This window comes from Xiphias gladius, chromosome 7 (genome assembly GCF_016859285.1).
Source record: "Xiphias gladius isolate SHS-SW01 ecotype Sanya breed wild chromosome 7, ASM1685928v1, whole genome shotgun sequence".
Lineage (NCBI taxonomy): Eukaryota > Metazoa > Chordata > Actinopteri > Istiophoriformes > Xiphiidae > Xiphias > Xiphias gladius.
In genome coordinates this window covers 964,842-980,314 of record NC_053406.1, presented here as the reverse complement: position 1 = coordinate 980,314, position 15,473 = coordinate 964,842, and the positions used below count along the sequence as shown (strand labels likewise).

Sequence of the window (15,473 nt, the reverse complement as noted above, 5' to 3'; positions counted from 1 at the left end):
TCTGGGTTCGTTCTCCCCAGCCTCGTCTCTGTGTTACGCTGCCGCCGCCGCCACTGCGGTTGCTGCCGCCTTCCCGTCAGCGCGATCAGTGAGACCCACGGATCAAGGGGCTCTCGCGTGGGGAACCAAGGGGGGCTGCGGGAGTCCGAAGCCAGCGTGCCCACTGCTGACATAGCCGGGGTTAACGTGAGGCAAATCCAGCCTAGGCGTCAAGGCAGCGGATAACTTGGAGTGGTTACAAGTCTGTGATTACAGAGAGCGAGCGAGAGAGCAGGAACTCTCTGAAAGAAACGGCCATCTCCGGAATGCAGAGAATGGGCTCCTAGTCGAGGGCTTACTGTTGTGAGTTGTTCTGAAACACAGTGGTAAACGTGGAGAACGGGAGCTGTTCCTCTGTATAAAGGTGAGTATTAAGACAGTGGACAGGTTGGTTTCTCCGGAGGCGACATAGTAAAAACGTAAGCCGAGAGAGGTGATGCCTCCACCGGCCAAGAACTGAGGGCTGACCCGGTGTTTGGCTTGGAAATGGGGGTGGGATTTCCCGATCTTTCCTGTCATTGGTTAATATTTTATTCTGTTGACATGTTTTCTTACTGCTAATGCTTCCGACACCTTCTTGCGCCCCCCCCTCCTCCTCCTCCTCTCCTAGAGTCTGGCCGGAGCTGTCAGAACCACGCCTATAGGGGCCCACAATTGGTCCAGAAAGCGTAAAATCAGCAATCAAAGGGGCTTGGTTCATTAGTGCTGGGGATGGAGGCAGGAAGGACATGTGAGATAGTCACAGATCTGCAGTGAACGGGGCCACATCTCTCCAGTCAGTGTGGGATGACTGAAGCAGAGAAACAGCTTATTTCTCCAAGAGGCACACAACGCAGCCGGGCTCCCCCTCCACAGCGCAGCTTCTGCTGAAGGACTCGGCGGAGGGACCATAGGAAAAGCACACCAAAACAACTCTGGGCTATTTTCTTCACCGTGATAACGCGTTGTGGCAGGGCGCTGTACTCTTCTGTACAGCTTTACCGAAATTAACTGCTCGCGAAGCGCGGACCTACTCTGGCTCAAGGTTCGGGGAAATACCACTAAAAATATCCCTTATTTCACTTGGTTTTTGTGGATGCACCGATGAGAGATCCAGTTTTTACAGGGACTGCAATGGCTTATCACCCTTTCCACGCACACCGGCCAACCGACTTCCCCATGTCCGCCTTCCTAGCGGCCGCGCAACCTTCCTTCTTCCCGGCGCTCAGCCTGCCTCCCGGGGCGCTCACCAAGCCCATCCCGGACCACGGCCTGGCCGGGGCGGCGGAGGCTGGGCTCCACCCGGCCCTCAGCCACCATCAGGCGGCTCATCTGCGCAGCATGAAAAGCCTGGAGCCCGAGGAGGAGGTGGACGACGACCCCAAAGTTACACTGGAAGCCAAGGATCTTTGGGACCAATTTCATAAACTCGGGACGGAGATGGTTATTACCAAGTCCGGAAGGTAAGAGTTCCTCAGAGCTGTAACCCCTGTCTCGGATCCACCGAGAATATTTTTAATTCGCATAACAAGTCCGACAGTTGTCTGCATAGATGCAAGAAAAATGATGTACAGTTGACAAGTTGAGAGCAGCTACAAAGCTATTTACTCAGGTTATTCAATGGCAGCATTTGCGTCAGGCCTTTGCTGGTCGATACTTATTCTCCCAGCGATTAGTAGCCTCTTCTACAATTAATAAAAATAGACAACAACAACTAGACAACACTACAAGGGTACGCTATGTTTACCTCGCATGATGCACTAAATAGATTTAGATTTGGATTTATTTTTTATTTTTTTAAAGGAGTTCCAGTCAGACAATTGTGTGTATTGGGAGTTAAACTGGCTCCACTTATGAAAGTAAGTGCCGGAATAAAACTTCAGTTCCTTTTGGAATATTTGTGATCTATTTCCAGACTGATCAAAGTACATGTCTGGGATATTTTTTGGGGGGGAGGACGTGGCCCCGAGCTCTAATCGGGTTTTTATCTCCCGAACTGCGTTCTGTCCGGGCAGCGGGCTTCTGGGTTTTATAAACAGGCTGTCACTTGAAAAAACAGGGACGTGAAGTGCTGTGGTCGTAAATATACTACTCAGCTCTTTAGTGTAAGCTTGGACAACAAACATACACACACAGAGAGGCGGACGGGGACACACACACACACACACACACACACACACACACACACACACAAACACACACACACACACACACACTATGTATTTTCATGTTTCTTGCTGTCGCCTAATTGCCTGCAACACTGGAGAATAATATCTGACAAATACAATATTTCCACTTGTCAGAGCGCCGTGTTTTGTTTTGTTTTTCTGCGTCCGTGTCGCCTTCAGTGCCTCTTTTGTCAGACTTGTTCAAGTCTTGCATGATCATCACGGTATTGTGTTTTGCTGGAATCACGGCGTGTTGACTCCCCGTGTGTGTGTGTGTGTCTCTCTCTCTCCCTCTCTCTCTACAGGAGGATGTTCCCTCCGTTCAAAGTGCGAATAAACGGGCTCGATAAAAAAGCCAAATACATCCTGCTGATGGACATAGTGGCGGCGGACGACTGCCGCTACAAGTTCCACAACTCCCGCTGGATGGTGGCGGGCAAGGCCGACCCGGAGATGCCCAAGAGAATGTACATTCACCCGGACAGCCCGGCCACCGGCGAGCAGTGGATGGCCAAGCCTGTTGCTTTCCATAAACTCAAGCTGACCAACAACATCTCAGACAAACACGGATTTGTAAGTACAGCCAGTTTTTTTTTTTTTTCTTTCTTTCTTTCCTTTTTTTTTTTTCTCATCCGAGCAGAGACATGTTCTCGTGGCTTCGTGCTGCATGAGACGTTTTCTGTCGGAACAGACGGGGCACGGGTGGTTCTGGGTGTTTATCAGTCCACGGGAGCGTGTTATAAAGGATATGGGGAAAGCAGGTCCTCGTAAGCAGCAAACTGGCGGTACGAAGCAGCCAGGAAAATAAATAAATAAATCAGAGCACGTAGCGTATGCTGAATTCAAAATATACAACTTCTGCAGGGAACTAATAAAATGGGGTAAATACAAGTGTGCAAAATTACTGCTTTTTTGAAGAGTGCGTTCCAAAATATTCTTAAAAATAGATTCAAGATGAATAAATGATGGTGCTGTACGTCTTAACGTCCAAGGCTGTTGACACTTTGTCTTCACTTGACTTCTTCACCGCCACTGACACACGCGGATCTTATGTTTTCCTCGTAGCTCTCCAGAAATATTATCAGCCTGCATTTTTCTCCTCCTCCATCCAAAACCACCCAGGCCCAGCTCTGGGGAGCAGCTCGAGGCCTATATAGACTCTGGCTGCTCTGCCCGGCCCTTTGCGTTCTCTATTTTTTTTTTTAATCGAGGTTGTATGGGGAATGGAAAAAAACAAATACAAAAAAAACAAAACAAAAAAAAAAACATATTTGAGCTGAGTGTTTGCAAGTAGGGGGGGATTAAGTGGTGTATCATCAAATCGGGTCAGAGAGAAATGGCGTGAAATGATCTTGGATGGCCGAGCCGACTGACGTCTCTCGTACCCCCTCCAGCCTGTGACCTAATAGTATAGTATTAATGTTAGTATAGTATAGTATAGTATAGTATAGTATAGTGTAGTGTAGTGTAGTGTAGCGCAGTGTGTGTTGTTATTTTGTAAAACATCAGTTCTATAGTGTTCTGTAGTATGGCCTGGGTGCTGCAGTGGTTTTCGTGCTAAATGATAAATGTATGAGAAAGTCACTCTGAGGAGCAGTGTACTTCTGACTGGAAACAAGTCTTGGAACAAATTCATTTACATCAAAATAATTTGCCCTCATATAAATATATATATATATTCTGACTTTATCCGGAATTAACACTTTATCTGCATATTTATAGCGTTTAATTGCCGTTATATGCCTTTTTTTTTAAATAAGCTATATTTCATGGTGGAATGTATGTACTTCAAACGGGCTTTCATGCTCTGTGTGTCAAGACAGACCCTCAGGCTCAGGCTATAATTCTATAATTCCATGCTGGTAAAGTGACTATAATGTTTGTGGTACATTTGACATGAATGAAAGAGGGGGGAATGTATAGCTTTTGTCCCGATAGAACCTGGATCAAATCAGATTTTTTTTTTTTTTTTCTCCTGTGGTTCTGAGCCCTCATGACAGCATGTGTGGCCTGGTCAGGTTTTTTTTCCCCCTTTGCCCTGCACTAATTACAGACAAGTCTGCTTACACAGTAATTATAACAGCATCAGTAACAAAAGGCTGGATGATCGGCGTCAACACATTCTGTCCTGTGTCAAGGTTTTAATGTGGGGGGGGGGGGCGTCGGCTGAGACATGAAACGCCGTGATATTTTTCGACAAAGCTTTCTGTTTTTTTGTCGTGTCGCTCCAGACCATCCTGAACTCTATGCACAAGTACCAGCCCCGGTTCCACATAGTGCGGGCCAACGACATCCTGAAGCTCCCTTACAGCACCTTCCGGACCTACGTGTTCCCGGAGACCGAGTTCGTGGCTGTGACGGCCTATCAGAACGACAAGGTGAGTCGCTGTTCACACTCGACCGACGGCCTCTAATATGGCTGCTACACTTCGCAAAATACATGTCCTACATGCGTCCCCTCCCCCCACCACCAACCCCGAAGACTTAATCTGATTTTGTAGGTCGCCTAATTTCCCCTTCAGAGGACTCCCGTGTCCCACTTGATTTCTCGAACAGGCTCTTTTGCCTGGCTCTGTGAGTGTAGCAGATATTTCTGACGATGAATTCAAATTCACAGCTTCACTGTTGTGTGGTGTGTGTGTGTGTGTGTGTGTGTGTGTGTGTGTGTGTGTGTGTGTGTGTGTGTGTGTGTGTGTGTGTGTGTGTGTGTTATCTGCTACTCATGGGCGACAAATGAGCTATTACCTTCACCAGAAGTGAATAAATTAGGCGTATAAATGCTGGAATGTTCTGTTCTGTTGTGGTGCAGCATCAAGCATGGCAGACATGTTCTCTTTTTATTTTAGTTTTGTTTTTTTTTTCAAAAAAATTTTGCAATTTAGGTTTTTTTTATTATTATTATTTAAGAGAATGTTTGACTATTCAAATACAGGGTATCTGAATGAAGGTTTTGTGTATGTGTATATTTAATGGCATTAACATAAGTCCCTTCGCTGACTCTTTATCCTCTTCCGTGAAGTTAATTGGAGCTTGTGTCCAGGAGGGTCGGGTGAGGGGGGCTCTTGTTGTAAAAAGTTTATCGCCAAGAGTCCCAATCGATTACAGGACCTTTAAAAGGCCGGTCCCCCCTGCAGCCGCAGTGGGCAGATGCCACAGACAGCTCTCCGTTCAGGTGGCAAAAGCGTCTTTTTTTAAGGGCCACCGAGGACCCCCGGGAGCCCAGAAGCTTCATGCAGACCTGTGACGGTCCGGTGCCCGTAGGTGGAGCCACACTCTTCCACATCAGGGCATATCCGGAGGCAGCGGTGATCCAAACCGCATTATTAATTATTGATATGATAGTCATCTGTTCGAGTATTGCTCCCCCTGCCTTTTTTTTTTCTGGAGGAACGGAGGCTTGTGTGGCCCCATAGAGAAATATTTCGTGGCAGCATTTTACTCCAGGGGCCCGCGAGAACAACGCAACGTTGTTACGCTTTTTATTAATAATGCAAATTCTAGGCCCACCTTGGCTTCTGTCCAACACGTCTGTGTGTGTGTGTGTGTGTGTGTGTGTGTGTGTGTGTGTGTGTGTGTGTGTGTGTGTGTGTGTGTGTGTGTGTGTGTGTGTGTGTGTGTGTGTGTTTGTCAAAACCCAGCGTGCTCCCAAATGTGGGCCAGGTGAAGACGAAAGGGCTCTGACTCTGGTTCCGTACCTCTAAAATGAAGACTGTCCTTGTATTTTTTGACAGATAACGCAGCTGAAGATTGATAACAACCCTTTTGCCAAAGGATTCAGAGACACGGGGAACGGGAGGAGGGAGAAAAGGTATCAAACTGCCGCGCACCACCTGCAAAAATTGCTCTGTGTGTCTGTGCGTGTGTGTGTGTGTGTGTGTGTGTGTGTGTGTGTGTGTGTGTGTGTGTGTGTGTGTGTGTGTGTGTGTGTGTGTGTGTGCGCGCCCACCATCCTTAAATTTTGCAAGGTCATGTTGTCACAGCGTAGTGACATCCCAAACCACCATTATTATTATTATTATTATTATTATTATTATTGTTACGCAGAAAACAACTGACCATGCCATCGCTGCGGATGTATGAGGACCAGTGCAAGGTGGACCGGGAGGGTGCGGACTCGGACGCCTCTTCCAGTGAGCCCCCGGCCGGCAGGGACGCCGTCCACTCCCCGCTGGGAGCTGGTACCAGTCCGCTAAGGTTCAGCAGACCCAGTCGAGGTGAGGCACATTGTTTAAACTTATTCCTGGGACGTAAATGAGCCGAGCTTTAAACCTGGTGCGTGATAAAGGGATACAGGTTTAAATCAGGTCTTTGACAGCTGTGGGGTGTCATGACATTTCGAACGTTTTATAAAAATTTAAATGGAATAATTTCAATTGTATTAAATTGGCTAAAATATGACTAATTAAGTGGAGGAAATAACCAGCAACGTTAGGAAATACAGTAAGACGACTGTCACGTAGAAATACAGTTATTTATTTATTTACTCTTATTAGCCTAATTTAACTGGGCCTGTGTGATATACTTTAAAATGTATCACATTAATCTGCAACTTGTATCGATGTTTAAAAAAATCACATTAGAGTGGATTAGTTTTGGCCTAGGTGTTCTACACCTGTCAAACAATCAAACTAAACATCTAGCATCAGCCATTGCACCAGATTTATTTCACTGAAATCCACTGAGACTGATTTTTTTTGTGTATGAGGCAGGAACAGACAGTGTTTGGCAGATAAATACATTATCATCTATAATAAACAACTGCCTATGAAAACTTGAATTTTGACTAAAGTGGGATATTCAGATTTATATTAAAATGTTCTAATTGAGAATATACAGTGTGTAAAACTCCTGCTGGGGTTATAAATATTTGAGTTCCATTTATTTAATGCTGTGTTAAGTTTGATCTCATTTTGATTCTTATTTGATCTGATCCCGCTGTTTTACTTCACCTAATTTATCAAACCTATTTATTTAACAAAGTCTAGGCCGCTATTAGGTTTTAATTGGTCATTTTATTTATTTTAATGTGCTAATTTCTAATGTGTGCATACTCAAAACCACAATATAGTTTCAGATGTAGATTTAAAGTATTTTATATTGCTCTTAAAAATAAAATACTGTAAATCTACATCTGAAATGCAGACCACCAGGCTTTTGTTGCCATTCTAGTATGTGTGGTGTGCATTTTTGTGATGGTTGGGGATGAGATGATAAATGGTTAAACATTCTTCTTGCACTTTTTCTGTACGTGATTTCTGTGTCGTAGATGAAAAAACATGCACTGACAGCGAGCAGGAGCTGGAGCATCAGGACGAGCACTGCACTGCCTCCAACAGCCCAGGACCTGAGCCCGTGTCCCCCTACAGCTCCAGGTGTGAGGACCGCATGCGTGACAGGCCTAGCACAGAAAAGAAGGATGACTCCATATTCAGTATAAGGAACCTTGAGAAGGACAAAGCAGAGAGCAGGCACAGGAAGGACAACACGGATGTCCCGACAAAGGACTCAGAGGCTGGAGGCATTGGTGCCAGTAAGGACGCATTCTCTCCTCTTATGGTCCAGACTGAGAGCCCCTCACACTTCAGCCCAGGCCACTTACAAAGCCTGGCTCTGTCCGGCCTGCACAGTCAGCAGTTCTTTAACCCTCTGAACACCGGATCGCCACTGTTGTTTCACCCAGGGCAGTTTGCCATGGCCCCTGGAGCCTTTTCTGCTATGGGCATGGGGCATCTTTTGGCCTCTGTATCTGGAGCAAGTGGTTTGGATAATGGCAGCCTCTCCGGCCAGAGTACGGGAGGAACCCCCAACCCCTTCCCCTTCCATCTGTCCCAGCACATGCTCGCCTCTCAGGTAAGGAAGGTCATCCAGTCAGAAAATGAACTAGTTTGCCTCTCCACCTGTAGCACTGGGCTGATGTCAGCAAGAAAGAAAAACTGAACCTTTGGAGTGAGAGTTTAGACAGGATTAGGTGTCAGTTCTTAAAGATCATAACTGTTAAAATCAACCCTCAGTTTGCACAGTACAAAACCAGCAATACATAGTCTTGCATTGTCAGAGCTGGGTTTAATTTAGTGCTGAAAATAAGTCTGAGAATTATAACAAAATGTCATGCATTTGCTACCTGTAAACCTGTGGCACCTCTGTGTATTTGTATTAAAATATATGCATTTAATGAAAGGTACAGTAATAAAGTAATGTAATCAAATACATTTTTTTCAACATTTTATAAGACATCTGCAAAAAGCGGAAAAAGAATTTAAACTCAACAAAAATATAATATATGTTGCTATTTTTTTTTAATCAGATCTGTCTTGTCTTTTCATAAAAATCTGTTCCAAATAATCTGAAGAAACTGATCTGTTCAGTTGCTGTTTGTGTGTTGGAATTGTATTGGATGTATTACTAATTTGATTATTTGACTGCTTGACTGGAAATACTGATATGTCAAACTATAAGTCCAAATCTTTCCTCTTTCACATTACAGGGCATCCCGATGCCTCCATTCGGAGGGCTGTTCCCATACCCTTACACCTACATGGCAGCGGCTGCAGCGGCAGCCTCAGCCTCAGCCCTTCCCACCACCAGCACCTCCAGCCCACTCTCCAGGAATCCCTTCCTGGGCTCGTCCCGGCCTCGGCTCCGCTTCAACCCTTACCAGCTGCCAGTGTCGCTGCCTCAGAGCTCTAATCTGCTCACCACCGGTCTCCCCAGCAGCCTCAACCCAGGCTCGGAATCCTCCAAACCGGGCAGTAGAGAGGCCAGCCCAGCCCCGGAGCACCACAGCAACCACAAGTCAGGAGGGTCAAGTGGGAGGGCAGCATCCCCCAAAACCTCTATGAAGGACTCAGTGAATGAGCTGCAAAGCATCCAGAGACTGGTGAGCGGCCTGGAGGGCCAGAGGGAGCCCTCCCCGACTGCAGACTCTCCCAAGTGATGAAGACTCTCTGTTTGGGATGAAGTCTTGGCTTGAATACCAGAGGACTATAAGTGCATATGTCCTGTACAGCACATTACAGAGAGTGGGATGTGGGTTTGACCGATAAGGGTCGGTGAAGGCTGATAACTGATATTTTTTGGAACAAAGCTACAGATTGAATGAAATTTAGTCTATATAATTAAATTTGACCTTTTTAAATTCACACTTATTGAAGGTTTCCCTTTTAGAGCTGACCTATTAGAAAGATCGGAAAGCGTGTCAGACAACATTTCGACTATCATCAGACACTAAAGCTCTTCCTTGAAGCCCAGTGTTAGAGTTAGCAGCTGTTGACAGCAGCAGGCTGACCACCCAAGAAACTCTGGAATACGTTTATACGTTGATGGAATAAAAATGAATGGACAAAAAATTATAAGTACGTGAATTAAATTGCGCAATGAATGAAAAAACAATAAAACACTAAATAATCATAAGAATATTATTTTAAAAAAAACAAACGGTTAGGTTCAAGGAAGTGTCAAGTGTCATAGAGACCAACACTGATTATTTCCACTACCAAAAACGTGATCATATCCAGTATATCAGAGGTGGACCACACAAGGCCAGTATTGGCCCCATATATCGGTCTAACCTGCCTGCGAGCCCGCCGCTCCACAGGCTGAGCGGCGCACAGTGGAAAGTGTGTTGGCTGACTTGGAGCCTCTGTGCATCCAGGCCTGGTTTTGAAACACCCAAGTCGATCCCTGAACCGGAGCCTCATCCCGCCGACGGGCAGGTCTCAGGCTGCGTCCAAAAACTTTTTTTTTTATTTTATTTTTTTTCCCAGGCCTGATCATTTCAAAACAAAAACAAAAAAAACAAAAAAAAAACATGGAAGGTGAACGTCCGTCCGCGAGAGAAAGTAACCGCTTTTCATTTCATGCCAGAAAAAAAAGTGTTTCTGAAATATTTATGTAATTAAAAGTTAAAAAAAAATCTGTAAATAAAGCTAAGATCCAAGAATATGCAATTGGTATTAATTTATTCAAGGCTGTATATTAGCGTGTATATATTTCGAATCTAACTCATTGCTTTTTTTTTTTTTCTCCTCCTCCTCCTCTCCTCTCATTTTCCATGACCATATACTGTAAATTAAAGCTATTTAGCGCTTGTTGGTTTGAAAACCTATATGAAGCATCGCTGATTTGTAGGGGAAACGTGTGTGCCATGTTTTTAGTCCGCATCCACCGACAAAAGACAGGGGAAACAGAGAGAGAGCTCCACATGGATTCAAAAACACCTCAGGTTATTTCACTCCAGCCAGGAGACATTCGAAGCAATTCCTCCTATGGGCGCATCATTCATATCTATTCATAAATATATTTAAAGATGAAAGTATCTTGTTTATGCTGGTTGTCCGGGTATTTTTTTTTTTTTTTTTTTTTTGACTGTCTCACAATTTCAATAAAAAATCGTTGTGCTGAAAGATTGCGGGCGTATCATTATTATTATCATTATTTCCATCATTGTTACAATCATCTGATTATGGCAAAACAGCTGTAGTAATTTATAGAGCATTTTTATGAAGTCATCTATGGTTTGACGCACTCATACGGTTTTAGTGCACACACGTACACATGCGGGGTACGAGCGCCCTCTCTCGGGCCAAATAGTTACCAGGAAAAAAGGGGGGCAGCTTCTGTCCTTGGTTTGTTCCATTCGGGAAAAGAAAATATTGTTGGGTTTAATTCATATGTTGTTGAAAACACATTTCAGTCAGGCGGTGGAGCCTATGGGTGAAGCTTTTGGCATCGAGGCTCCAGCTATGGACCGATCTACCGGACAATTCTTATCTTAAGCTTTCACTGACTGATAAGAGCGAAAGGGACTGGCTCGATATTATTTTTATTTATTTTTTTTACAGTTATTCTAGTAGCTGTCTGGAGGCAGGCGCTGTAGTAGCATCAGCATGTCGGTTATCTGGTATTGACGTTAAACCGGGTCCGTGTCCCGCATTGACGGGCGTCGGGTCTATTTTGAGCAGGTCCTCAGTCACCGTCAGTCAGCATTTCCTTTAGTATTGTGTGCCCGGCGGTATTTTTAGAAAGAGTCGAGTAATGTAAGTATTTATAGGAAGAGCTTTCTCTGCTACGCTCCACACATCCTCTGCAGCCGGAGAGCAACTGTAAACCGAGCTGGGCGGTTATCAGGGAATATTGGTTTGTGTACTGTGGAGCATAAAGTCCACATTAATTATGATTCTACTTGCGGAAATAAACGTAAAATTGGGGCTTTTTAACAGGCCAAATGTGCGACAATATGTTGTTAAGAGTTTAAGCATGCAGCAACAACAATTACTAAATCTAGGCTACTCTTAGTGAGAGTCAATGCTATTTTTTTTTCTGAAAATATTTTTACCTATGTTCTTCTTTTTTTCAGTCCTGGTGTTGTCTTCGTCAGTGCTTGGTACCAAAGTCAAAATGTGAACCACTTGTGTGTGTGTGTGTGTGTGTGTGTGTGTGTGTGTGTGTGTGTGTGTGTGTGCGTGCTCAAAACCTTTGTGAGAGCATGATGCAGCAACAGCATTGTGTGTGAGATAGACTGTGTATATGTGTGTCTCGGTTTAAAGGGTTAAGCAGGGGGAGTTTAGGCTGCAGACAGCCTTTTGTCCGGGACCCGGCGCCTGTCGCCTGCCTGCCGGCCACAGCCTCCACACCGCCCCGCTTCCTAATTAGAGTCCCCCTCCTCCTCCTCCTCCCCTTCTTCTTCATTTTCTATTCTTTCTGCAGCGATAATCACAAAACTCTCATTCTTTTACAGGGGCTATTGTTGCCACTTTGTTATCTTCAATTAACAGAGAGAGCGACTCGGCCTCGCACTCTGGGAGAAAAAAGTATTTGTCTAAATCAATCAGTCTATGAGTGATCAATAGGCTCCTGTGGAGGCCCTATGGATCATAACTAATGGCTGGTGACGGCGTGGGGTAAAAAGGCCAAGATTATTCACAACTTTGTTAAATGATCGGTGTAGGCCTGTGTTGTTATTTAAGCCTTTGCAGGCCCACAGAAGAAGTTACACAGTTCATTTCAACAGAGGAGACAAGCAGCACCTTCCCTGGCTTTGACTCTGTGAAACTAAACATCACAGAGGGCTGGCCTTCAGTGTCTATCTTCTCTCCTTATTGGGTGGGATCTAGTTTCACATCAGTCAGCATGTCCCAGATTACACACACACAAATATTCTGGATATAAGGTTACTTATATAACTGCATATGATGACATTGGTGGCTTATTAACATGTAAAAGTTTTACATTCGCTCTCTTTTTATTTCTCCAATTATACATGTGATGAAATAGACAGGAGCTGGAATATAGGCTCAGTATTAGAGTCAGTACTGTAGGTTATAAATACATCTGGTTTAAAATTTATTGTTAGAGGCTAACTAAATACATTTATCCACCTACTTCTTAAGCATAACTTTGAGGTAGTCTTTCCATTTTTTGCAACTTTATACTTCTGCTCATTTCAGAGGCAAATATTATACTTTTACCCCGCTACATCTGACAGGTGAACATTTTACGTGCAAAATCCGCTTTTCAATGCAATGAATTGGTATTGATTAAAATACTCTAAAGTATGTGAAACTGGTTGAAATTAGCGCCAATATGACGAGCAACAACATGTGAATGCTGTATACACATTAATGTATCAGTATTATACTGATATTATAATGCCTAATAATATAACACTAACAGGCCAGTCCTTGCCCACTTAACACCTAATTTACTGTCTATACTTAGGAATATTTTATACATACGCACTTATACCAAAGTAAAATTTTGAATGTGGCACTTTCACTTGTATTGCAGTGTTTTTATGTAGTAGCATTAGAATTGTTTTTTTCCATTTCCAATAAAACCATCAATCAATTTTGGACTTTCAATAGTTTTAGTAGTTTAGTAGTTTAGTAGTTTAATAGTTGGTGCATTCATTTCAAATTTAAATGAGATTCATTCAAGTAGAAAAAATATTGTATATTATTACACTGTCCCTAGCCAATGTTGTTAATGTTCTGTTGTTGTTTTTTTATAAGGATATATATATTACTTATGCAACCATATTGATCCAATGTGATTTGTGAGTTGCCCAGTGAAATTATAACAACATGATATGATGGAAAAGGAAGAAAAAGTCTGTACCCGGCTTTCACTCTGCCCTGCCACTGCTGATGACCCTCAGGAACCTCCATCTGATACCTGTAGACATTGACTGATTTCGATAGTCGAAGGTCAAAACTGATATATTTTAGACCTGAAACAGCTAGAAGCCAATATTTGACACCAGCAATTTAGATATTAAAACATTCTGCTTTTTAGTCTTGCCAAGCCGCTAAATAAACCCCTGATCAGAATTCAGGCAGTCGAAACAATTCTGCAATATATGCTGAATCTAAGTTGCAACAAGTGGACTAGATGCATTCTGTTTGTGAATGGAAGATATCAGTAAAATATCAGTATATAATATATCGGTCTGACAGTGCTGGGAAACAGCCCAGAAACCTGTACGTTGTCTACAGAGTGCATATTGTCACGCTGCAGCTTTTCAGGCTGCTCTCTCTGCTACTGCCAGCGCAGCTAGCCGATTGGGTGCTTGGCTCAGGTGCGGCAATTACACTGGTCCACAATGGAGCAGGAGGGGCCCAATCACAGGACCCTGTTCTCCTTCATGAGGAGGCAGGGGGGAGGAGGGAGAAAATGCACAGTCTCTAACCTCACTGCAACACTTCCACAAGCCAGTATGTCACACACAAACAGACACATGCACACAAAAGGTAGAAAATACGAATGCAACCGTATTCCTTTTGTTAAAAATGTCATCAATAAAGTGAGATGGGCTAGAAGTAAAAGCACAGAATGCTTTGAGTTCATTCAAACCATCAGTGCAAAAGATCCATTAAAAGCACCTAATAAACACACCTATAAAATGCACCTATAATAGAGTATAGACCAGTCACATTGACCACCAGAGCTCTAAATTCAGCATGGTTTTAACAATATGTATAGAATCAAAGAGAGGCATAATGTAGTAATTACCATGCAATATAATATCAGATGAGTAAAGTTTACCATAAATATTATGTGCAAGAAGCTTGTCTTTCTGCTATTGTGTAAGTTGTCATATTCACCTCTATGTGTGATTATCATGGGAGTGCGTTCAAAGCGGGCAAAACAACGCATGCAGTAAGTCAGACTGAGGGTATGCGTGTGTGAGTATGTATTCCCACTTTTTGGATAGTTTGGAGCTACAGCACCACAGCATGTAGGCCCGTCGCCCCCTCCTGGACACTGAGTAGGGAGAAAGGAAGTCCATAACTTCTCTTTCGGAGAGCACAGAGCCTGACAAATCTTTACTCTGTTATTAATACTGCGATGATTTCATTTTCATTGTAAGACTTCTTCGCAGTCTTCCTTGTTCATCATCTTGCCAACACAGGAGCACTTCCTTAAACATGATGTTCCTATTAAGTTTTGAAACTACAATATGAAAGCGCTGATACCATTAGATTGAAAGTGGCCAGTAGACATTATTGTTTGCTTTGCAGGTAATCCTTAGAGCTACAAAAGGTATTTGGTATATAATATGATATTATACCTGCCAATTGTTCTTCACAAAAAGCCTTTTTCATAAATTGACATTGTTTGGATCATGCGTAGTTCAGGACATAAAACTTTTTTTTTTTTTTTTGAATTATTGATTTTATTCTGTTTCTTTGTTTGCTTTTTGAATTTCAGGGTCAATAGTAGCTGGATCCTTTCCCAACACGCACCGTGAAATGTAATGCCCTGGCCAGGTTAACTGCCAGTTCTCTTGTAATTCATGCTTTTCTCAAGTTATTTTCACACATTCTTCCATAAAATACAGTCATATCAGATATATACAGCCTCTTTTCAAAATATTTTTTTCAGTTTCTATACAGGATGATTACTTGTACGTATGTCTCTTAAATGATATCACATACAAGTTGGATTGCCCAGGAGTCCCTATACCAGTAGATAGTCACATCTCCACCAGTGCTACTTACAGAAGAAACAACCACTAGGTGGCATACTTACTTACTTTACAAGTGTCATCAATTGTATTATCAAATACTTTATAATGGATTACATGACAGCAATATATATTCAAGGAGAACAAATTACAGCAAACACAATTTATAGTCTTTATACACATCTAAGTGCAGTTAGAGAGGATATTTATGGTGTTGTAACTGTTTGATTTTGGAAGATTGAATCAATATTTATATTTATGTCCATACCAAGGCATCAGGAAACACAGTCACTGGCACTGATCCAAAATCAAGCTATAAAGTG

The 15,473-nt window shown here is 43.2% G+C and overlaps 1 protein-coding gene across 1 annotated transcript; it reads left to right on the top strand.

Annotated features, from left to right (window-relative positions):
* tbx2b (T-box transcription factor 2b) lies at positions 1–9,981 on the top strand. The gene is made up of 8 exons (XM_040130633.1): positions 1–403; positions 650–1,481; positions 2,492–2,759; positions 4,418–4,564; positions 5,918–5,994; positions 6,231–6,400; positions 7,453–8,036; positions 8,671–9,981. The coding sequence occupies exons 2-8, from the start codon at positions 1,123–1,125 to the stop codon at positions 9,118–9,120; spliced, it is 2,055 nt and encodes a 684-aa protein (XP_039986567.1). The 5' UTR covers positions 1–403; positions 650–1,122; the 3' UTR covers positions 9,121–9,981.
* Positions 9,982–15,473: the final 5,492 nt, after the last annotated feature.